The sequence below is a fragment of the Clinocottus analis genome, unplaced genomic scaffold (assembly GCF_023055335.1).
Source record: "Clinocottus analis isolate CAN_PGR_092001 unplaced genomic scaffold, fCliAna1.0.p SCAF_14, whole genome shotgun sequence".
In the NCBI taxonomy this organism is placed as follows: Eukaryota; Metazoa; Chordata; class Actinopteri; order Perciformes; family Cottidae; genus Clinocottus; species Clinocottus analis.
In genome coordinates, this window is record NW_027175865.1 from 1,340,430 (window position 1) to 1,365,290 (window position 24,861).

Here is a 24,861-nt window from a genome sequence, read left to right on the forward strand (position 1 = left end):
TGTTTCCATTTGACTTCACACTAAGTCATTCTGACATTTTAGTTGCTTCTTGACACACATTTCAAATATATGACCTTTTTTTTAAAGGGGGGAAAACAATTAGCATTTTATATGCGATCCCATAAAGTCCTGTGAAGAAGTGCTGAACCTGAGGCTGTGACACCGTCTGTGTATGGAGGTAGATTTGTGTCTTTATTACACGAGCAAATTTCTTGTTTGTAAGTCAATTATTTTGTTATGTTTCAGAGTGTTTTTTTTAGAGCAAATTTTATTTTTTAGAGTGCTTTTTAGAGAGTTTTTTTAAAGAGAGCGTTTTTTTAAAGCATTTTTTTAACTTTTCTTTTTGAGAGCGTTTTTTTGGGGATTTTATTTTTCGATTTTTTTTTGAGTGTTTTTTTGTGGCATTTTTTGTTACAGCAGATTTTTTTTAGAGCAGATATTTCTTTCGAGAGCGTTTTTTTTATAGCTTTTTTCCATCCATCATCTATCCATATCTATCTATCTATCTATCTATCTATCTATCTATCTATCTATCTATCTATCTATCTATCTATCTATCTATCTATCTATCTATCTATCTATCTAATGCTCCTGCATGAGCCTTTAGATCAGAAGAGCTACAATGTGAAATAAAGCAATTTTATGATCTTTGTTAATTTTACAACAACAACTTGTAAATCTTCCAAATACCAACAATGTAAAATAGGAAAAGAAGATGTGAAGAATAGATAAAGGAAATAGAAAAAGGTAAACAACATTTCAAAGGATTTCACATTAAAATGAGGAATGTGTTGAACACACACTTTCCTCAAAGAGGTCACATACCTCAAACTGCAGCTTCACGTCACGCGCGGGGATGCCGTGCGCGTGCGACGCCCCCAAACTGCGGAGCGGCTGCTCGTGGCTCCGAGCCAGGAAGCGACTCTTTTTCCGGAAACACCCGAGCGCCGCCGAGCCACGAGCCCGACAGTAGCCGAAAGTGTTGAGCTGCTGTAGTCGTCGGAGGGGTGAAGGGGTGGATTTACGAAGTAAAGAGGGGAAGAAGAAGAGGAAGAAGAGGAAGAAAGAGAGGCGATCTCCTGGAACCAGCACTCCCGAGCCCCTCCCAGTCCGAGGATTATAGGATCCGAGGTTTGACGAAGGTAATTATCATCATCCAATTATACTTGTATATTACAGGAATATCGCTCCCCCCTGAATCCCCCCTCAAAAGGAAGGTAGTGGGTTAAATCCTGCAGCTTTCCCCGCGCTGTTATGACTATTTTCTCGCGCTATACGGTGCGGGTTTGGGGTGTGTAACCACCAGAATAACACTGATAACGTGTTGTGTTATTGCCCGGGAAGCATCCACAGGAACCCCGGCGTCGCACCGGGGTATCCATCCCGTTTGGGAAGGATTACGCAATGTCCTCGGGCGCTGCGCGGCGCGGACTCAAAGTATCCGTCACGTCTGGAAGAGGCGCGTGGGGGTGCAGCTCGTGATACCTGCAGATTAGTTGAATTTTTTTTTTGTGTGTGATCCATCTTATCTTTAACCGCGTGATGGGATGATGGAAGACCAAACCGCCACCGAGCTGTGAGGAGGGGGGAGAATGCATCTTCTATATTGCTAGAGATCCAAACTAATATTGTTATGCTCAGCATTAAAGCCCGACTTCCCCATCTCATCTCCACCATCTCCCCCCCCCCCCCCCCCCCACGGTAACGGGACAGCCCCATTCATGCCAGTCGTGACACACCCATAGCTGCACCAGCACCAGCAGCTGCTCCTGGCATTATGGACTGCATGCAATGGGAGGGGGGGGGGGGGGGGGCAGAAGAGGAAAGTGCAGGGGGACAGAGAGGAGGGGTGGGGGGGCTTTTAAGGTGGCATTGAGATTCAGATTAAAGGTGTTGGTGTTGAAATAATACCATAACAAAGAATGGAAATATCCGTTTTGAACTTAAGGATCTTGAATTTAAGGATCTGCATCTATGAGCAAAAAGGCTAATGGGATTAGCAGATAGCAGCAGAGAGAGAGAGACAGAGGGAGAGAGAGAGAGTGAAGAGACCACCACACCAGCTGTGGGTCCTGAATATTTGGGCAGAGAACCAGCATGTCGATCACACCGACCCGAATGGGAATCACTTTAAAGGATAATCAAGCAGAGAGCGGAAAAAAGGACACAAAAAAAGGAAAGATAAGGCAGCGCTAAGTGTTTCAGAGAAGCAGAGATGAGAGAGACAACGCTGTAACACGAGGAGGATGGAGGCATGACGCTACCGCCCTCATGGTTGGTGTGGGAGCGGAGGGATGAGGGAGGGGGGGGGCTCTTAAGTTCCTTCAGCCTGGGTGGATGTCAGCTGATGAGATCATCCTGAAAGATGTAACCTCCTCGCCTCGCACCACTGCTGCGTGTTGCGTGTGTCACACGGAGACGAGCGAGCGGCCCCTCCGGGTCGCTTATGACCGGAGAGCAGTGACCCCGCTTACAGTCAGCGCTTCAAAACAGAGGTCAAAGGTCACATCCTCATGGCACCAAGAAGTGATGCTTTCATCTCGTGGTGAAAACAGATGTTTCAGAACGGCCACCTTGTAATTACAGCGCTCTGAGGAAGCCTCTTTGTAGCCATGTTGTGTCTCTTTGTAGTCATTTTGATTGTCTTTGTGGCCATGTTGTGTCTCTTTGTAGTAATTTTGAGTGTCTTTGTGGCCATGTTGTGTCTCTTTGTAGTCATTTTGAGTGTCTTTGTAGCCATGTTGTGTCTCTTTGTAGTAATTTTGAGTGTCTTTGTGGCCATGTTGTGTCTCTTTGTAGTCATTTTGAATGTCTTTGTAGGCATGTTGTGTCTCTTTATAATCGGTTTGAGTGTCTTTGTAGGCACGTTGTGTCTCTTTGTAGTCATTTAAAGTGTCTTTGTAGGCACGTTGTGTCTCTTTGTAGTCATTTAAAGTTTATTTGTAAGCATGTTGTGTCTCTTTAAAGTCAGTTTGAGTTTGATAAATTCTTTTGTGTCTTTTCTGTCATGGTTTCTTGTGTCTTTTTTAGTTTCTTGCTGGTTGGTGCATGTCTCTTTAAGTTGACATTTTGTCGTGGAAGGCTAAGGGTCTGGGCCTTTTCCCCATCAATGAATCAAACCTGTGTATCAGCACACATGTAAAAAGCTGACGTCTCCGTCGTTTCAAAGCGGCTTCACAAAACACAGATTAGAAAAATTGCTTTGCTTACTGTGTTCTGCTCAGGGACTTGAAAGCCTCTTGAGCCCTTTTCCTGCCCACTTTATTGCTCGGGCGTCATTCAGGACTTTGTGTCTGTTGCTGTGCACACAGTGAGCGTTGATGGGCTTCCTCCCTTTTCGCACTCTAATGCCTCATCTGAAGAAGATGGCTCTTTAATTGTCCCGTCTCTCAGAGTGTAAAGATGCAGTGATTCACTCTGCTGCAGTGAACACAAACACACAGTATCATCCGGCCTTTGCAGTGTTGGAAGCAGTACTACTCGTGTAGAAATACTTTGTGATTTTATATACTGATGTGTCGCGAATTCACTGTGATAATACATCATAACTTCTAAAGTGAGACTCTTTTGTATTTGTAATCTGGATAATGCAAATAACTCAAGTTACTAAAAAAGTATTGTGGAGAAGGATTTTTAAAAATCAGAAAATGGAAATACTCAAGTAAAGTACTTATGTTTTGTTCTTTTGGCCTTTGGAATAAAAATAGAAGGTTCAGAAAGTCTAAAGGTTAAATGACTCAGTCGCTCCTTTGAAAGACTTTTTCTTCTTCTTATTGGGGCTGTTGTCATAGAGAATGGGAAAAGATCAGGAAACACATAGTTGTTGTTTTTTTTACAGCGTTATTTTTTTAGAGCGTTTTTTTTTAGAGCGTTTTTCTTTTAGAGCGTTTTTTTTAGACCGGTTTTTATTAGCTGTTTTTTTTGGTAGACCGTTTTTTTTTTAACGTTTTTTTTTAGTTTTTTTTTTTAGTGTATTTTCTTTAGACCGTTTTTTTTTCCAAGTGTTTTTTTTCAGCGTTTTTTTTTTAAGCGTATTTTCTTTAGACCGTTTTTTTTTTCGAGTGTTTTTTTTCAGCATTTTTTTTTAGACCGTTTTTTTTTCGAGTGTTTTTTTTTTCGAGCAAAGATTTTTGATTTGAGAGCAAATATTTGGGATTTGCAGTCAGAAAATGTACTTAGAAACAATAAATTTGTCCGCGTACTCCACCGTGCACGTCTCCTGCTCTCTAGTAAACCTTCCCTCCCGTCACCGATTCTCTTCCCTTCCTGCGTCTCTTCGGGCCTTCCCTCTCTGCTTAAAGTCGCTCTCTGGTTTGTGGTTGTGAGTGGAGAGCTTATTGACTCGTCTTTGGCTCTCTCCGCTAAAACGTGGCTCAATAGTCACTTTACATTACGGCACCGCTACTGAGTGCTGCCGGTGCTGCCGGTGCCGTCCCTTCAGGTTTCTGAAGAGCTAATTTGTGAAATGCTCTTTGGCGCAGCGGGGTGGTGAAGATCTTCTCTTCTACTTGAAATCACAGATTGAAATTGGCACGCTCGGTACTTTGCTGAAGGGATTTTTTAATTCTCCTTTAATGTAATTTACTCGCCCAAATTAGCAGCAGAACTTTATTAGAAGTAAGTCAGATGAATATGGCAGATGTCTCCTTTTCTAAAAGTTGTGATTTGATGCTTTGGAGCCGTAATCATGCTCTAATAAGCTTATTATTTTTTTAATTGGTTGTGTGTGTGTGTGGTTTTCCTTTTTTCTTTTCCAGAGACCATTCAGGATGAAGGTGATCAGCGCCGCGGCGCTTAGCGCCCTGTTCTGCACCGGTAAGCACAAACATCATCAGCCACTTGGGAGCGGGTTCGGTCAAAGGAGCGTCTGAAACCGACTTCCTGCAAAGCAGAATCTGTTTCAGCGCAATGATTAACGTAGATTCTGTGAAAAACACACCAAAGGAAGTTATTTTGTTAATTTAATTTACATGTATTTGTTTCATCTTCTATTTTTAGCTTTCATTAAGTGATGCATTTACATTTCAAACGCTCTTGTTCTTCATGGGGAAGTGTTTTTCCCCCCCAATAAGAACAAATTAACTTGTTTTGCCGTCTTTGTAAAAACCAGCACCACAAGAAAAAGATGCATTTTAACTTTTCTCTGTCTCCCCTCCTCCTCCCACAGTTGTGTCAGCATCTTTGAAAGGTATGTTTGTTTGGACTGCGATGCACAACGAGGGAAGCTTGAACCGATGAAGTGTGAAAATCTAATGAAAACATCTCGATTGTCTCCATCGATCAGTCAAAGAGGAACACAGGACCGCCTTCTTCGGGGAGGACATTCACATCGACGTCCCGCCCGATCACCTCGGCGAGGTCGTGTTCAAATCCAGGACCAACAGCCTCTCGGAGGTGGTGCTGCTGCGACGGGGCCAGGTGGTGAATCCACGGGGCCGCATCAACTCCCTGGGCCACCTGGTGCTGGAGGACGTGCAGGAGGAGGACGAGGGGGTGTACGTCATCAAGAACACCAACAGCCCCAACGCAGCCAAGCACCTCGTCCTCATCGTCAGGGGTAAGATGTCCGCCGCGGAGGTTGTCCGTCTGAACTCTGAAGACTGCTCTCTGAAGGGGGAGAAACAAACTTGTAGGCTACAAAGACTTCTTTACTGGAGAAATGCAGGAAATAAACAAATATGGAGCTGTGGAAGGATTTAGAAACCTGCTTCATCATCCATTTGAGTTGTTTTTCTGATGTACTAACTACAAGAACAGTGGGGCTAATCTTAGCTTCAATCTGAGGATCAGCGGCTCGATCCCCGGCTCTGATAGTGCTTGGCAACGTTACTTAACCCCAAATCACTCCCGCAGGCGGTTCCTGCGGCGTATGAACGAAAAAAAGAGATAAACAAGTACAATCCATTTATCTTACCACTACGCTAAGCTAGCAAATACATCCTTAGCAAACATAGAGTATCATATGGAGCATTTATGACACATGGGGGACGACAAATATGCTAATTGAGCTTGCTGTTTGTTAAATCACCATAGATCATGTAAAATTGAGCAAATCTTATGTTGTCTAACAGGCAGAATGAGTATAATTTTTCTAAAAAACATTGAATAGACTCATACACAAAATAAGTGTGGGGTCTGTCCCTGCAAAGACCTCGTCCTCTGACTTTATTTTATTATTTTAGCCTCCACATGGCTCTTAACACGGCGACGGCTAGTAGCTAACGATGCTAAGAGGGCTAACCCGCCCTGGTCAGGGTGGCTTATCAGCTGAAACCGCTGTATGAACACACACACACACACACACACACACACACACACACACACACACACACACACACACACACACACACTCCATTGGAATAAGTTGTTCACGGCTGTTGTAATGCTCTGAAACACCTTAACGTCGACCTTTCTAAAGAATCATCCAACCAACCATGAAACCGTTTAAACCTTTTGTGTCTCTGCTCGACAGCAGAGTCGATTCGTACTCAGTTGACTTTGACATCTGTCATAAATGACCTTTATTTCCTTGACCAGACTGCGCTGTGGAGCAGGTGGTGAAGTACGGAGATCCTTACCACATCCATCTCAACCGCGTGGAGGTCCCGATCACCCTGGAGTTCAGGTACGGCCGGCGAGAGGTGGACAGGAAAGATCTTGCATACATTACTCACATGCACCCGTTGCCTTGTAATGTAAACATTTTTAAACCTAAAAGTGGTATACATAGGACAGAAAAATGCAGCGTCTCTGCTGAGTTTTGATCAACCTCCAATCAGTGATGTCACACCAGGTCAATTAGCAATTAGAGACGTTGCTGATTGGGTTGAACTGAACGTGGTTCACTCTCCTCTGCCCTCTCTCCTCTTCACAAGGCCCGGTCTCATTCAGCTCAACCAGACCGTGGCACATGACGCAACAGAGCCTCCGGCCGTGGTGCTGTACAACCTGACGGCGGTGACGGCCGAGAAATACGCCGGGCGCCTCAGCGTGTCGGACAAGCGGGTGACGCTGCACGCGGTCCGGATGACGGACGAGGGCAGCTTCACGGTGCTGGACCGCGACGGCAAAATCCGGAGGAGGAACTGTCTGAATGTCCGAGGTGAGGATGAGAGATGCGCTCTCAGCTTTGATTGATCCGTCAATCTCGAGTGCAGGTGCCGTTATTCTTTCAGATGCTCCGTGTTGCGAGCGTGACGCACGCCGTCGACGTCTGCAGAGTACTTAACTCGATGAGCAAGGCGACGATACACATCTGCATAGTTCATAGTTGCAGAGACCTTCGTCATCGAGATGCTGACAGGGCTTTTTATTCGTGTTTCTCACATTGCTAATTTTAATGTGGGCCTTTGAAGAACTGCATCTGCATTATTTAATTCATGAGTATTACCTGTAAGAAGACCAGATGCCTGAATCTCCGAGTAGGTGATAAGTGCTTTATGAATGTATTTTAAATGAGCTCTAACTTGTCTGCAGGGATACTTGGCCGCTGTGGCAATAAAGAAAAGAATGTAGATTAAAATAGATCAAGGGAGCAATTACTTCGATGAAGATTAGGGAACAAAATATGAATTATAAATGACTGCAATGGTTACAATGGTTTATGAACATGTGTCTGTACTGTCAAATAATCCTGGAATCGTGCTTCCTCTGTAAACTGCGCACTGCTCTGTGAAACAGTGGAGGTTTCAGCTAAATGCTAGCTTCAATATAACCAAAATGGCCAAATATGGTACATATTGAACTAATTAATAATGTATCTGTGTGTAAAATGTGTATCACGGCATTTACATCGCATTTGCAGGATGGTGGTGCGATTGTGCATGCATTTGTTTAGTTATTTATGCTATCACTGCTAACGGTGAATCGCTAGCAACCTTTAGCTACAAGCTGTCCACACTAACAGAGGACGTGTCAACATTAGCATGAACATAGCTAGTGTAAAATTAGATCTATTGAAGATTATATATATATATATATATATATATATATATATATATATAATATTCTTATATATATGTATAAATATAGCAATGTAAAAATCTTTAGCAATGTTTTTTGTGTCAACATTAGCATAAACATAGCTAGTGTAAAATTAGATTTGTTGAAGATTATTATTATTATTTTAAATCATTATTAAGATTATTATTATTTTGTACATTGTGTTATTTTGTACGTGAGATATGTATTTTGTACATTTATTACAAAAATACTACTAATAATCTTCAACATATGTAGCTATGACACTAGCTATGTTTATGCTAATGTTGACACGCATTTGTTGCCGGTGTTCAGTTGTCCAACCGTGCAGAAGAACATCGGTGTAGACCACGTCATCCTGAAAACCTCGTCTCCGTGTTCTTGCTCTACCTGTGTTTGAAAAGTACTTTTATTTCAGCACCAACAAGTCAACCGTTAATGAAAGAGCAACAAGCTAGCTATTAAGCTAACACCCGTTCACCTTTCTTTCCTGCAGAGCACCAGGACTTCGCCGAGCTCTCCCACGGAGAAAACCTGAAGATAAAACTCTACCTGCCGTACTCCAACGTCAGCATCGTCTACAGGCGCAAGTCGGACAATCAGGACCGGCTCATCCTGGACCGCGGGGTTCTGGCCACGCCGCTGGACCCGCAGCTGGAGGGCCGGCTGATCCTGGAGGGAACGCAGCTCGTCCTGAAGAAGGTCCACACGGCCGACACGGGCGTCTTCAAAGTGACGGACCTGGACGGGTTTCCCGTGGTTCATTCCCACGTCGAGGTGGAAGGTAAGAGAAGCGATCAACGTACTGAACATGTGAGCTCACGCTCTAAATCTCATTTTAACCTGCGACAAAAAATAAGTAGTGATTGCTGCATGTAAGGAGTCTCTTAGCAGCTATAGATTGTGTTAATTGAAAGCGTTTACATCACAGGCAGTCAATCACAGTAATGCAACTGTAATAAATCACGTGATGAAGTATATGGAGGCTGTGTGTGTGTGTGTGTGTGTGTGTGTGTGTGTGTCAATCAAAGCTTGTGTATATTCAGAGCCTTTTTTGAGATGAATTAGATTACAAGCGTCAGTGAGCAAAGATCAGAATCATCTCTTGAAATAGAACTCATTTAGCTTTGCGCTCATATAATAACATCTCTGCACGATAGACAGTATTAAAAATCAACGCAGCAGAACCAGAGATATCGTCCAACCCCCACCAAAGGCTTCATGCAACTCAGTGGCAATTACTTAATAGGATATGAAGGTAAAGAACGAGGTCGACATGTGGCCTGTAACACAGCTTTGGTCAGTGCTGGGTGAGTGTGTGTGACAGGCTAACGTAGTTTAACTAGTGGAGAACCAGTGTTGTCTCCAGACCCCTTCTTCCCTGTTTGAGTCATTGTAGGAACCCCAAATTACTTCCAATACTTGTGTTTATTGTATGCATTTGTTCAGCAAAGTCTTGGGAAAAAAATGTATATTTGTAAAAGAAAATCACTTTGAAAAGATATTTTGATCTTAACTATGAACATCCAGCATGATATGAGCCAGATTCCCCAAAAAAGCCTCCTGGAGCGTCAATAAGACACCTTTTTGGAAAGATTAGCACCTAAAGAATCAGAATCTGCAACAAAAATCACAATAAAACAAAGTCTTGTCCTGTTAGGAAGGAGTTTCAGTCAAAAAACTGTGTCGTTTGGTTCAAAAATGGAAAATTACGTATTTTATGCCAAAAGATTGTCTGAATGGGGCATGCTGGGACTTAAAATGGGCGTGCACGGTTTCCAAAAGGTTAAAGTAGGAGATAGCCCATACGGAGTGAGAGGGCGGGATTGTAGCTGACGACATCAACCGCACTCTTTTCCTGAAAAGACGAGTTGTGATTTTCGCGCCTTGTGTTGATCACAGTGGTGTGAGAACGAGTCGTATCCGGTGTCCAGCAGCACGCAACATGTCAGACGTCTTGTCTCGTCCTCCCTCTCAGCCTACAAGCTGCCGCCGCTGACGATGGCCGTGCTGTGCCTGCTGAGCGTCATCGCCTCCATGCTGCTGCTGTGCCTGCTGTCCTGCGTCTACAGGATGCACAAGAGGAACGAGAAGAACAGGAAGCTGACGCTGCTCGCTCAGCAGCCCACCAAGGGAGACGGCGACGCTTTCAGACAGGTAACGTCCACGCCGTTGCGCCGCCGCCGCTCCCGCTGATGGAGGAATAATCTGGCAGACTGGCGGGCCCCCTTGAGGCGTAATTAGCGGTTGTCATGTGGGGTGTCAGAGGGGTTTGTGCATTTTAAAAAGTAGAGGAGTGTTCTGTTCCTGCTGCGGGAGTCAGATGGTCCTGCGCCTCCCTGCAGCGCTGCAGCCAAATTAAAAACATGGTACTTGTACTGATCCCCGGGTTGCTTCTCTCTCACACGAACAGTCACTGTAGTACACGATCCCTCCAGAGACGCTAGTCTTTAGCAACTATAGCTTCAGCTACATCCTGCTGATCAGGCCGGTAGTGTCGATCACGTCCCCGTGTTGTTACACAAAGACTCAGCACAGCATTGTTCCTGGTTTATTGTAATGTTGAGCCATTAATCGTTCCTTCTTTCTTTCTTTTTAAGTGGTTCATTTCCTCCAAAAAGCTTTTCATTACCATTTTTCCGACCTTCTTAAAAAGGTCTTTTTTTTCACAATAAAACTCAATGCAAGTTTTACTTAGGAATTAATTGTTAGGGTTCTGATCTTAAAGATCGAGACGAGCGTAAGAACAATAACGAGACAAAGACTAAAAACCTCCAATTGTTTTTCCAAACCCGTCTGCCGGTGATTAGTTCACCAAATGAATTTATGGACCAATTAAACTCCCCTTAACGAGCAGATGACTCGCCTATAGAAGACACCAGAACCCTCGGGCTCAGAAAGGACCCCGTCCGGGGAGAGCGGCTCAAGAGCCGGGACTATTTCATTTCTTTAAAAAATATATATCTATTTCACAAACTGTGGACTCGTATGAAATAGAGATGAAGCTTCTCTCCCAGCATCCACAGTCAAATCATCCAGACTGCAGATTAAATTCAACAGATTACAATTCTGACTTTGTATCTCAGAACTTCAACTTTATTATCACATAATTATGACTTATTATCTCATAATTATGACTTTTTATCTCATAATTATGACTTTTTAGCAGGTGCCGGGCGCCATCTTGGTCTTGATCAAAGATTTTAAAAAGTCGATTGATTATTTGAAGGTTTTGAACAACTGAGTGTTTGTGTGTGATGTCACACCCTCTGTTTGTCTCTCTCTCTCTCTCTCTCTCTCTCTCTCTCTCTCTCTCTCTCTCTCTCTCTCTCTCTCTCTCTGTGTATCAGTGCATCTTTAGATCCGTTGCACTGTAAACACACTTTGAGGTATTAGCATTAAAACACACACCTTGACGCTGTATTCTTTATCCTCTGCAGTTGCTCCTCAGTCGGCTTCATATTTTGTTTTTTTTCTAAATTCAATTCAATCTGACTCCATGAGCTTTCTCCGGGGTTGTGTGGGAATGTCTGTATGTTATTCCTATTATTTGAGATGTTTCTTAATGATGTTGGTTCAGTTAGAGGCGGCTGAAAAGCTAACGATGCTACCGCTAGCTAACGCTGTTGCCTGTGCGTTGCGTTTCTCCCTCTCAGCCTCAAGCGGAGCTTCTTCTTGGTGAGAGAAATGTGTCCTGGCCTTCTTTCTTTCTTCTTCTGCTCCTCCTTTGGTGTCTAGAGAGACGTGTGATTCCTTTATTTCTTTTCTTTCTTTGGTTTTTGGGGGCAAACCAGTTCCTCCATCAACTCGCTGAGTCAGCAGCATTGGTGGCAGTTTCAGAAAACCTGTGTTCAGTATTTTTTTTTAGAGGAAAAAACAATCCATTAGAGAAACTCACGCTACAGATACACATCCAGGACACGGAGGAGAAACTGCGATCAATCCTAATGCACCGATACGAGTTGATTGAAGACCTCATTTGACAAAAAGTCAATGAATTACCTCGAGTGGATCTGGCACCACAACTTGGGACAAGCTGTCTCTGCGACTCTGACTGTTGCGCTGCATGTGTAGTGTGTTTCAGTCTATTAGTGTGTTAGATACCACGTTAGCTTTGGAGGAGAGAAGCTGCCAAAAGAAACTACAGAAATAAACTATTATGCTACTAAATGAACATGAACAAGTTGCCATTCATTTTTGTTCATTTCTAATGTGTTTCTTTGTTTTTGCGATTGTTTTGGAGTTGTTTTTTACATTTTAAAATGTTGTATTCCTCCGTCAATTCATTTTTTTATTTGTTCAATTTTTTCTGTCGCAGTCGCGTCCCACATTTACAGACATCGACATCAGTGGAATAAACTAAACACAAAATTAGTAATAAAAGAAAATAAAAGAAGAGCAGGGATGGCAGATATATACAAAATAAAAATAGAAAATAGAATATATATTTCTATATTTCTATATATATATATATATATATTTTAAATATATATTTTATATTTGTGTGTATGTGTATGTGGTCCATAGGTATATATATATATATATATACATATATGTAAATATATATATATATAAACAAATAATATATATATATATATATATATATATAGAAACATATACATAAACATTTTCCCAAACTTATTTACTTTAATATTCTACTCTTTATACATTTCTTCTGTAGACAACAGGAAAGATTAATATGTTGTTTCAAATATGTTTTTTTTGGTGAATTTAATGTCATAATAATGTATTTAAATACATTTAGTCATTTATATACTTATTTCTGATTTTGGCAGCTTCCCTCCTCCCACAGCCGGACACCAATAGTGACCATGAAATTATTAAATCGTCACTTTTCTAAACGATGACATGAAAAAACACCAGCGTGATCTCTCAAGAACAAAAGATGTTAACCATCTCAGTAAATACACGTACTTATGTGTTTATTGCTAACTGAGGGATGGATGTGACGTCAACATCAGAGGTGAAGAGCTTCGGCGGCTGAATAAACGGCGGCGCTAAACGCTCGTGGCGTCCGGCGCCGCCGTCCATATTCAGCCTCCAGAGCTCGATGCTGATTGGACGAGCTCCGCCCGCCCGCGTGGACTGGAGACACAGTTTGGACCAGGTCGGGGTGCACGGCGCTAAGGCGTCCATCTTCAGTCCGGTAATTCAATCCCGTGTTTCCTCTTCGACGTCTTACGTTTCTGAAAGCAAGCCGGAGAGCGGCGCTCTGTCGCTCGCCGAGGAGACAGGAAGTTCCCTTGCTGTGAGAAAGTAAGACGATAGATAAGGTCCAGACCTCCTCTGAGAGGACGAGGGTCCTTAGAGGAGGAGGTCTCACACACACACACACACACACGCACACACACACGCACACACACACACTGCTCTGAGAGGACGAGGGTCCTCAGAGGAGGAGGTCTAACACACACACACACACACACTGCTCTGAGAGGACGAGGGTCCTCAGAGGAGGTCACACACACACGATGTGTGTGCCACACATGCAGAGGCTCGCCTCCCTGTTTCTCTCTCTCCTTCTTACTTTCTTTCTTTCCTTCCTTCCTTCTTTCCTACCATCTTCCTTCCTTCCATCTTCATTCCTCCCTTTCATTCTTCCTCCCTTTCTTTCTTCCTTCATTCCTTTGTTTGTTTCTCTCTCTTTCCCTTCCTTCCTTCATTCCTTCTTTCTTCCTTCCTTCCTTTTATTCTTTCTTTCTTCCTTCCTTTCTTCCTCCATTTTTTCCTTTGTTTCTTTCTTTCTTTCTGTCTCTTCCCCTTCCTTCCTTTCTTCCATCTTCCTTCCTTCCTTTGTTTGTTTCTGTTTTTGTTTCTTTCTTTCTCTCTCTTTCCCTTCCTTCCTTATTCCTTCCTTCCATTCCTTCCTTCCTACCTTTCTTTCTTCCTTCCTTCCTTCCTTTCTTCCATCTTCCTTCCTTCCTTTGTTTGTTTTTTTCTCTCTCTTTTCCTTCCTTCCTTCCTTCCTCCCTCCTTCCCTTCCTCTGCTGATGAGCAGCTCAGACCTGTAGTTCCTCATCAACATTGTCTTCAGTGTGTGTGGTGATTCACACACTCATATGTCTTTTGTGTTGTTCTTATTGTGTGGTGTGTATTACAAGGTTAGTGTGTGTGTCTCTCTCTATGTGTATGTGTGTGTGTGTGTGTGTGTGCTAGTTTGGCGTGTGGTGGATCCTCAGTGTGTTGTTTCTAAATGTGCGTCTGTGTTTGTCTGGTTTCTGTGGTTTTAACGACGACGTCGCCGTGTTTCATGTTCACGGTTTTTATCAAAGCAACAGATCAACACGCGTCATGCACACGCCATGGACACGCCATGGACACGCCATGGACACGCCATGGACACGCCATGGACATGGAAACGCCCCCCGCGGCGTGCTGATTTTACATTTATCAGTTCACCGTCCGTCACCACGGTGTGCAATAAATGTCAAATCAGCAGCTCACTCTTCCCAGAGTATCTCCTCCGTGTGTGTGTGTTTGTGTGTGTGTGTGTGTGTGTGTGTGTTTGTGTGTACTGTTTGTTCCTGTATGTGTTGACATAACAATGTGTGTGCTCATAAAAATAATGTTGTTGTGCGTGTGGGAACTTTCTGACGCGAGCTTGTGTCGGACAGCGGAGGTTGAGATGACAGCAGACGGCCTCAACGTCACGGAGAACACGGAGAACACGGAGAACACGGAGAACACGGAGAACACGGAGAACACGGAGAACACGGAACCCTTCCCTCTCTCCACCGGTCTTGCTTCCCTTTTCTTTTCTTTCTTCTCCTTCCTTCGTTCTTGTGAGGTGTGGTATTTCCTTCACTCTCGTCCTCATGTGTATCGTCTGATGACTCTGCTGCTTCCTGATACTTTACTTCATCAACATATCAAACGTATAAAAGATATACACTCCAAAAAAAAAAACGCTCGAAAAAAAAAGTTGTCTAGAAAAAACTCGCTCGAAAAAAGAAGCTCTAAAAAAATGGTCAAAAAAAAATGTTAAAAAAAATTGTCGAAAAAAAAAATGTTAAAAAGAAATTGTCTAAAAAAAAAAAAAGAAAAAAATTGCTCTAAAAAAACAACAACTATGCTCTCAAGACGAAAACCTGCGCTTTCATCAACATCCATCTCTCTTCCTCCTACACCTCCTCCTCCTCCCCTCCATCCATCCTTTCCTCCTTTCTCCTCCATCCATCCTTTCCTCCTCCCCTCCGTCCATCCTTTCCTCCTCCCCTCCATTCATCCTTTCCTCTTCCTCTCTCCTCCATCCATCCTTTCCTCCTCTCCTCCATCCATCCTTTCCTCCCCTCTCGCCTCCATCCATCCTTTCCTCCTCCTCTCTCCTCCATCCATCCTTTCCTCCTCTCCTCCGTCCATCCTTTCCTCCTCCCCTCCGTCCATCCTTTCCTCCTCCTCTCTCCTCCATCCATCCTTTCCTCCTCCTCTCTCCTCCATCCATCCTTTCCTCCTCCCCTCCTCCATCCATCCTTTCCTCCTCTTCTCCATCCATCCTTTCCTCCTCCTCTTCTCCGTCCATCCTTTCCTCCCCTCTCGTCGTCCTCTTGCTCTTCAATGGAACGAACATTCACAAACATCACATCCCTCCTTTTGGCTCGGCTTCCTCTCAACCTCCGGCCCGACCACGAAGACAAACGTCTTGTCTCAGTGTTGTCACACAAGCTTCAGTATCTTAAGTGTGTATTCTGTGTAGTTCCACGTGCCTCGTGTGTGTGTGTGTGTGTGTGTGTGTGTGTGTGTGTGTGTGTCCTCTCTGGCACAAAGTGTCCATGTATATTTGATGACGAGCTGCTCAGCTGCCAGCGCATTACGCTGTTGTGGCCACATGTTGAGGCGTCTACTGTGTGTGTGTGTGTATGTGTGTGTGTGTGCGCGCCTGTGTGTGTGTGTGTGTCTGCAGGTGGTCCATGAGGCCTACAACAGGTTCAATGAGGATTCCTTGATGCAGTCTGTGTGCGAGCAGCAAACGGAGAGCACAGAGGTCCCGATAAAGGTCAGTGTTGTAACCGAGAGGGGCGGAGTCGCGCTCCAATAACTTAAATATAAGATCAATCATTCACAATGGAACTAATTATCAAAAGGTCACACCTGGTTTTACAACTATTCATCGCCTTCCTCACCTTTTCCACCAGAGTTGGTGCATAAATGCAGTTTTTTTTAAAGGGAATAGACTCTAGTTCTTGTCTGCCACCCCGGAAAAACAGGGTTATTAAACAGTTATAATGTAACCCTGGGTACTCCTTTTTTAACATACGTTAATTCTGTTTCTCTTTCAAACGCGGTGCAGACTTATTTGGGGCGACGTCTGAGCGCCGCTCGGACAAAGACGAGCCCAATTTGTGGCTGAGATCACAAAGAAAGCAACGGGGGAAAGAGGCAAAAATTAGTAATTGATGTTTTAATTTTGTCCGGCGGGGAAGGAGCTAATGAGATTGTTCGGTCTCTGAGTCAAGGAAACAAGCGGGGCTGTTAGGTGAGACATGAAAGAAATGGAGTAATATCTAAAAACCTGATTACAAATCACCGTTATACGATAATATAAAAACACAAAACTGATTCAAAAGCTAGAGTTTTGTGTTTTAGATTGCTGAAAGTCCCGTCAACGCCCAGCGTAATTAAAAGGCCGTTCAACCTTCGACTCAGCGGTGACACGAAGGAGATTAATGTTTAAACCTTTTGTGGGATAAATAAATAAAGAGTGAGGCAGGGAAAGAGGTCGAGGTCTCTTCAGGCATCACGTGCACTGACCTGGAAGATCAGAAGGAAACTGCAGAAGCTCTCTCAGATTTCTTGATTGAAGCATTGAATCATAACTCGGCAGCTCGGTTATAACCGGACTAAACATTTGACGTCGCGGGTTCGTCCTCTCGGCCGTAACCTTCACAGTCTGTCTTCAGTACAAACACGACAGACTCAGACCTGATAGGGGCAGACTGTCAGACCCCGCTGCACTACCGTTTGTGACCACAGGCGCCGCCAAAATCCACACGCAACGGAAGTTCCTGTAAGCGGCGTGAAGTGGGTTCAGCACCGAGCAGCTTTAAGGTTATTTTCCAGCGCAGGGAAGCACAATGAGAGGCTGTCGTTGCTCCCGACCACGCTACAAACAAATAACAATAGAATAGAACAATAACATAAGCAATGACAAAGAACAGAGTGTCAACAATTTGGGCGAGAGGAAAAAAAAGTGACTTCAATTATATTTTTTGGGAAGATAAACACTTACAAATATACAAATCCACACAGAGTATATGTAAAATATGTGACATATCAATGTACTACCCCGAGTTAAAGTGCAAGCAAGACTCCAGTGGAGAAGGTGGGAGGAGCCAAGGTCTTGCGTTAATGTGCAAAAGAAGAGCGGCGAAGCAGAATGGCTGCATGAAAGATTCACAGATGCAGAGCGTCCTGTCTGCATGTAACATGAACAATAAGTAGCGTTGCTCTTACATGGGAGTGGAAGGTAAATCTATAAATATGGTTTGTAGAAACATGTGCATGAATTATTCACATTGCTTTTTCCCGCTGACCTCAATCTTTCAGCACCTCTTCCTTCCCTTCCACCCATCCTATGCCACCTCTCCTCCATCACGTTGCTTCCCTCACTTCCCTTTTATGGTGTGTTTTCCCCTCGCTCCTCTGACTTCCTGTCTCATATTTCCTCCTCTCATCCTTCCTTCTCCTCAGGGCCTCGAGGTGTCCAAGCCGGGCCGCTACCACACCCTCTCCTCCGACAATTTTCTGGAGATGAGCGACTCCGGGGTGGAGTTCACCACCTCCGGCCTCCCGCTGGACAGCGACACCGACGCAGGGACGACCTACGCCTCCCACAAGCCGCTCCTGAACGCCGTCTCCCCCACCGCCGTGACCGAGGAGCTCCCGCCCGACTACTTTGGCGCCGCCGTGGCCCACCACGGCGACCTCGGCGCCGCCCGAAGCCCCGACTCCCCCGCGAGCGCCGGCCACGCCTCCAGCCCCCGCGCGCTCGCGGCCGCCACCCCGGACGGCGGCCCGCCCGGCGACCAGTCGCCCGGAGCGGCCTCCGGGGGCGCCGCCGGGTCGGATTCGGCCATGATGGAGGGAGGGGCCGAGACCGGAGCCGCCGGGCGGGAGGAGGAGTCGGCTCAGAGCACCTGAGGGGATCCAGCGGGGTGTGCGTTTTTTTTTTTTAGCTCACGCAGGAACGACACCCACGACAAAGCCGGCTCCGTCCATCATCTCCAAAACACCACCGAGTCCTTCACCACGGCATCAGAACAACATCAGAGACTTTATATTCATGCTTGGACGTCAGACGCTCAGTTTAGCCTACGAGAAAAGAAGAAGAAAAAAAAGGCAGTCGCACAAAATGCACAATACAAAATGCACTGTCCAATTAGACGCAAAAGAGAAACACCAAGCTGTATTGGAAGAAGAAGAAGAAGAACAACTGTGCATACTCGGAGAATGCATGCGTTTTAAATGAAACGTTACTGTAGATATCATAGTTCAGGGTCTGACGTTAGGTTAGACTGGATGCATGCGAGCTTCAACGAGGCCGAAAAGAGAAGTTCACACTTTCAGGAAAAACAACCGACATGGAAAGACAAGATTCCACCAAAGAGAAGAAGAACAAACAAACAAACAAACAAACAGGAGTCCGGCTGTTCGGCCAGTCAGAATCACTCGTTATTTTACTCCAAGACTCCACGAGCCGCTCCGCTGTGGATCGCCTCCTTGCAGCACTTTTGTCTTCCAGATGAGCAGCGCCGTGATGCACTTCCTCCCGCCCACACACTCACTCTATTATCGGCAAAATGTCGCGGCCTCTTGGACAGAAGCGCTCGCCTCCGCGACGCCTTCACCGATATGCACCTCCATTGTGTTTCCTCCCGGACCACCGACGCTCTCTCATGTTTTTTTGGGGGTTTCAAATCTGCCGCACTGGAAGACGTCGTCTGGAGGAACCTCTCGTCTCTAATGATGACTCTCGGAGAAAACAAGAGCAAGAACGACAGCTAACTGGAAAAGCTATCGCTCTTTTTTTTTTATTCCCCCTCCACAGTGGAGTTGTCACTCGCCCTGTCAGAGCGAAATATTAAATTGGAAGAGGAGCTGCGCAACACTTCTGGGACTTTTTTTGGAACAGCTCCGGCGAACATAATTGGATTCTTGGTCTCTTTTGGGAAAGACCGATTCAGAGACACCATGGAGTGAGGAGCGGCGGGGAAAAGAGACGACATAAGATGGAACAGGGTACTATTCAGGGGGGCAGATAAAAGACTTGCATGATTCAAAGCGCGCTCCTTTCATCTCAGCTCCCATCCATCGGACGGAGCCCTGATTGTTGCAGCCCAGTTGTTCGCCAAAGCGACTGGAAAAGCAGTCGAATCAATTTGAGATAACGATGCGGCCCACAGCCCCGACGGGACGAGACCAAATATACCAGAGTGTGTGTGTGTTCGTGTGTGTGTGTGTGTGTGTGTGTGGGGACATGAGTCCTTTCAGATCATGAACAGATGGGAAAGGGAAAAAGACGAGGGCGTTCTCAGAGAATCAAAATCCTGAATTAATTCTGGTAAATATCAATGAGGCAAAAATGATGATTCCTTCCCAATTTGCTTCTCTGCTACGAATCCAAACTGTGCGACATACAATTGACCCTTCGCTAGGTCCCGCCCCTCAAACGCAGACCGGCCAATTAACAGCGTGGCATCGGCCGACACCGATTTTGCTTCAGGAAGTAAACAAACTTTTTTTAGTCAGTACGTTAGCGCGACATTGACTAGCGTTAGCATAGCCGGCGTTGTCATTTCCACCTGTTTTCTCTGCTCAACCACACCGGTAACGGAGCGTTTGTATGGGAAGGTCAAATGTTTACAAGCACTTCATGTATTCGGCTATTTCGTGACCAGGTTACGCCGTTTATTGGGTCGAGGACATCGTAATCCTAAAAGCTGATGTTCACAGTGTGAATGAGTTTACTGTAAAAAGCGTGTGTGAGTTTAAAAAGAAGGACAGATGGTGGTGGTGGAGATGTAGCACAGATAGCTTCTAAATGACACCCCCGCTTAAAAGACGCAGGCGATGGACCGCAGAGAAAGAGACGACGTTTAAAGACGGAGGGGCGTGAATATCGAGTCGATTAGCTCGAGCTCCCGCAGCCGTAACGACTCCTTTTGGCTAATTAGTTCCCGTTGCATGCGGTGCAAGGAGCTGTGTGTTCATGCGGCGTCCCAGCTAACTGATTTAACCTTTTGGAAACCGTGCGAAAATCCTCCCGCGTCCATTTTAAGTCTCAGCATGCCCCATTCAGACAATTTTTGAGCATAAAATATCCATTTTTGAGCCGAACGACACAGTTTTTTGACTGAAATTCACACAGATCTTCGGTGTTTGGATAAGAAAAGCACAACATTGAACCCATATAGAAAGGTTCAAATATGTAGCAGCTATCGTAAAATTATTATTATTCAGGAAAATGGATTTCGGATTGAGTCTTTATTTGCTGGGCTTCAATCACGAGTGTGGCACACATTGAATTATTGATTTTGTACGCACTGCAGATCATTAAGGCAAACCGTTAAGACTACTTTCCTCGAGGGTGCATGGCCGCCCGCACTGGCCTGGACTCTAATGAGAAGACGTTTGGATCTTTTATATTCCCGTTTCTCATCGCGGCAAACCGACACTCTCAAAGTTTGCCAATCTTTTCCGCCAATCGGTGTCGGTAAAATGCCGCAGACGGAAAAACTGAATATATGTTTTTGATGTAAATATCAGGTTAATTCTGATAAGCTCTGATAAGAAGGTTAAGGGGACTAATCACCAATCGATGGTCAAGGGATCGACTGATTCTCGATTGTAAAGCAATATGCATAACAATGGCACTGAGACATCACCACCATCCACTGGGCAGAAAGAGGGAGTAAAAAAATGTCACTATTAATCATCTCCACTGTTGTAAATATAAAGATATGTGATCTGCATGAGTAGTGTGAAAATGCTAATATGTTTCTTACTAATACTCGAATCAAAGCGCCGCATCGATCCTTTAACCACACGTCCACAGCAGGAAGGAAACAAAGCTGCAGACGCCTTCAGCTCCCGGTCTTAACTCACGGCGCCTTCACCTGCAGGCCGAAGCCCTCACCTGCAGGCTGAAGCCTTCACCTGCATACTGAAGCCTTCACATGAAGACTGAAGCCTTCACCTGCAGGCCGAAGCCCTCACCTGCAGGCTGAAGCCTTCACATGAAGACTGAAGCCTTCACCTGCAGGCTGAAGCCTTCACCTGCAGGCCGAAGCCCTCACCTGCAGGCTGAAGCCTTCACCTGCAGTCTGAAGCCTTTACCTGCAGGCTGAAGCCTTCACATGAAGACTGAAGCCTTTACCTGCAGGCTGAAGCCTTCACATGAAGACTGAAGCCTTCACATGAAGACTGAAGCCTTTACCTGCAGGCTGAAGCCTTCGCCTGTAGGCTGAAGCCTTCACATGAGGACTGAAGCCTTCACCTGCAGGCTGAAGCCTTCACGTGCAGGCTGAAGCCTTCACATGAAGACTGAAGCCTTCACCTGCAGGCTGAAGCCTTCACATGAAGACTGAAGCCTTCACCTGCAGGCTGAAGCCTTCACATGAAGACTGAAGCCTTCACCTGCAGGCTGAAGCCTTCACATGAAGACTGAAGCCTTCACCTGCAGGCTGAAGCCTTCACATGAAGACTGAAGCCTTCACCTGCAGGCTGAAGCCTTCACATGCAGGCTGAAGCCTTCACATGAAGACTGAAGCCTTCACCTGCAGGCTGAAGCCTTCACCTGCAGGCTGAAGCCTTCACCTGCAGACTGAAGCCTTCACCTGCAGGCTGAAGCCTTCACCTGCAGGCTGAAGCCTTCACCTGCAGGCTGAAGCCTTCACCTGCAGACTGAAGCCTTCACCTGCAGGCTGAAGCCTTCACATGAAGACTGAAGCCTTCACATGAAGACTGAAGCCTTCACATGAAGACTGAAGCCTTCACCTGCAGGCTGAAGCCTTCACATGAAGACTGAAGCCTTCACCTGCAGGCTGAAGCCTTCACCTGCAGGCTGAAGCCTTCACATGAAGACTGAAGCCTTCACCTGCAGGCTGAAGCCTTCACCTGCAGGCTGAAGCCTTCACCTGCAGGCTGAAGCCTTCACCTGCAGGCTGAAGCCTTCTCGTCGACATCCTCTGCAGAGTTTTTCCGTGTCCGTTCGACACTAATAAGCAGGAACGAGGCAGACAGAAGTGCAGACGACCAACATGGTGTACAATGATGTCAAAAACTCAACTAAAAAGTTGAGTCGTCGATGTGGAACAACTGATGAAACACTCCAACACCTTGAGAAAATACACCTTCAAGTTGGAAGGAGGTGCGGTTTTCCTACACCGCCAACATCGCTCGAATGCAGAATGCCTGAATGTTCCTTTAAAAAAGATTTAGACCCATTTCACTTTTACTGCTTGAACATGATTTTGTACTCACATCTTTGTCCCCCACCATGAATTTCACAGCACCTGAGAATGTTTTTTTTTTTTTCTTACAAAACATATTCCTAAAAGAAATGACTTTCATATAATCAGAGTGTTTGCTTTGGGACTAATGCACCTCTTCCCAAACCAGTGCATTTATTGAATGAACGAACATGCTTGAATACACGTCATTGTCTGAGCTTTTTTGTAGCATCACATTTAGCACTAATCTTGCTACTAACGTGCAAACTGTTTGTCCATACTCTGATATTATAACCTGTATCCGCTGACCCAGTATAAACCTAAGAGTTAGCCTCACTGCTGCATGCCGACCTGTAGATCGCTTGAGGGACAGCAGCCGTGATGCTGACCGCTAATGCCGATAGTTATAATGCAAATGGCGCCTTTCTGTACAGCCGGCCTCACGAGTCCACCCTCACCTCGCCGCCGAGGTCTTGGTCCTGGTTTCCCATGATCCTCTCCTGCCTGTTCACATCACCTCTCACTGCTGGCGTTCAGCTGAGAGCGGTGGTGAGAGAACACCTTTTAAAAAGATGGCTGCCGATCATCGTGGCGTCTGGAGTCGGGACGAAACGCTTAACAGAGGATTTTTTTTTTTAGAGCGATTTTTTTGGAGCATTTTTTAAAAATGTTTTTAGAGTGGGTTTTTTTAAGAGCAAAGTTTTTTTTTAGGTTTTTTGCGAGCGTAATTTTTTTCGAGGTTTTTTTTTTCGTGTATTTTTAAAGCTTTTTTTTGCTATTATTTTGTTAGCGATTTTTTTAGAGCGTTTTTTTTTAGCATTTTTTTTTTGAGTAATTTTTAAAAAAAATTTTTTTAGAGCAAATATTTTTTTGCATTTTTTTTTTTTGGAGCGTATATTTTGAGAGCAAAGATTTGGGATTTGCAGTCAGATAATTTACTTGCGTAATAAAGACACAAATCTACCTTCACAGTCACGTCCTTCACGCTTTTATCTACATTGTTAAAATGTTTTGTCGGAGTATGAAGACGAATCAATGTAGAGACCACATGTGTATTAATCCACCGCTGAAAATAGTCCTGTATGCACTATTTCTCTTGTTTGAGTAACGCAGTAAAGACTACAATGCCAAATCAACCCATGACCTTTGCTTAGTTATTTTTTCAAATGCCTCCAACATCCTCTCATAGAATATGCAAAGACTTAAAGCCGATGTTTCATCATGCGTCGTGTCCATCGGTCTAAGGGACATTACAGGTTTGCGTTCTCGTCACAGAACACACACCCGATTGAGAGTTTGGGTTTTGGGAAACCCGGTCAGGACGGCTCGAGAGGCCGCGCTAGATCCAGCTAGTTAGTTTTAGGACATGATCAGGCAGGAGAAGTATTGTCACTGTCGATGTCACCGCTGTTACTGAAAAAACAAGCAACGCAACTGAAGACGTTGGATGTGAGGTAATCTCAAGAAAATATGTTAAACCTCCGTGCATCATTTATGCAGTCGAACAGAAGTGGAATATATGTCATACACCGGATGTTTTTAATAGGAATCACTGGTTCGCCTGCATGTTGTGAATGCTTCACATTTAAGAGTTGCCCCCCCCCCCTCCCCCTTCATTAAAGTTGGGCAACCTTTGACTGGAACAATACTTCTCTGTCCGGCCGTGGACACCACGTCCCCTTTTGTTTGCTTGAAGAATAAATCAATGGTTATTTATATGCCGCTACTATACAAAACTTTTATAAAGCTTCTCGTTCTTTTCTGTAATGAATGACCAATTAAATGAATTTTCAACAGAGAGCGAGTCAAACGTGTTTGTTTGTGTGTCTCTTCGCTTTTTTTTTTTCAGTCTGACAAATTCAAGTGTTGTGGGTTTGTGGCTCTCAGATTAGTTTAAAGGCCTCGTGCACAAACTCAGGAGAGAAGATCTAGGCGTCTGGGTTAGATTATGATCCACGTCTTAAGATCCTGAACTTCAAAAGTAACCCGATGTCCAGAGCTTTGACCATTAAAGACCTGCTATTAACACAATGACATGAACAACGCCCCATCTGACTCTCTCTTCATACACTAATGCTTATAAGTATTGTTTTTATTATCATTTATGTTCCAAAGGACATTTTAAATACAAAAACGTTTATAAAGGAACACTATAGTAATATTATATGAAATACCTTTTACTCCAATACATTTATCTTACAAGAATAATCAACTAATTCTTACAAAAATCAAGTAATAAAGCATGATGTTTGATGGTTAAGTGGTATATGCAGAGGACACAACTGCTCCACCTTCACCTTCCAAGCTTTCACATTAAATGCATCACTAACAGCATAATAATCCATTGATATAATAGAGCTTATATTATCCTAAAATGGGCCACTTTGCATTAAAAGTACTTTTGGTATAAGTA

At 44.5% G+C, this 24,861-nt stretch overlaps 1 protein-coding gene and 1 long non-coding RNA gene across 3 annotated transcripts; one reads left to right on the forward strand and one right to left on the reverse strand.

The window, feature by feature from the left end:
- Positions 1-961: 961 nt before the first annotated feature.
- Positions 962-21,195, forward strand: LOC137784568 (uncharacterized). 2 transcript variants are annotated; one of them, XM_068575346.1, is made up of 10 exons: positions 962-1,142; positions 4,758-4,815; positions 5,168-5,188; positions 5,285-5,557; positions 6,538-6,625; positions 6,876-7,102; positions 8,477-8,764; positions 9,959-10,137; positions 15,902-15,994; positions 17,689-21,195. In XM_068575346.1, exons 2-10 carry the CDS (start codon positions 4,770-4,772, stop codon positions 18,136-18,138), a joined length of 1,665 nt encoding a protein of 554 aa, XP_068431447.1. In that variant the 5' UTR covers positions 962-1,142; positions 4,758-4,769; the 3' UTR covers positions 18,139-21,195. The 2 variants fall into 2 exon arrangements, with proteins under 2 accessions (XP_068431447.1, XP_068431448.1); XM_068575347.1 differs by lacking the exons at positions 15,902-15,994; positions 17,689-21,195 and adding an exon at positions 11,637-12,414.
- LOC137784569 (uncharacterized) lies at positions 4,949-23,073 on the reverse strand. Its single transcript, XR_011077418.1, has 4 exons — positions 22,907-23,073; positions 8,533-8,721; positions 5,705-5,860; positions 4,949-5,607 (listed from the first exon to the last, which is right to left on the reverse strand). It is a non-coding gene; the product is annotated as an uncharacterized lncRNA (long non-coding RNA).
- Positions 23,074-24,861: the final 1,788 nt, after the last annotated feature.

Coding starts and splice junctions, on each gene's coding strand:
- LOC137784568 (XM_068575346.1), top strand. CDS start 4,770: ATGAAGGTGATCAGCGCCGCGGCGCTTAGCGCCCTGTTCTGCACCG. Junction 5,189..5,284: donor TGTGTCAGCATCTTTGAAAG/GTATGTTTGTTT, acceptor TCCATCGATCAG/TCAAAGAGGAACACAGGACC. Junction 8,765..9,958: donor TTCCCACGTCGAGGTGGAAG/GTAAGAGAAGCG, acceptor CCTCCCTCTCAG/CCTACAAGCTGCCGCCGCTG.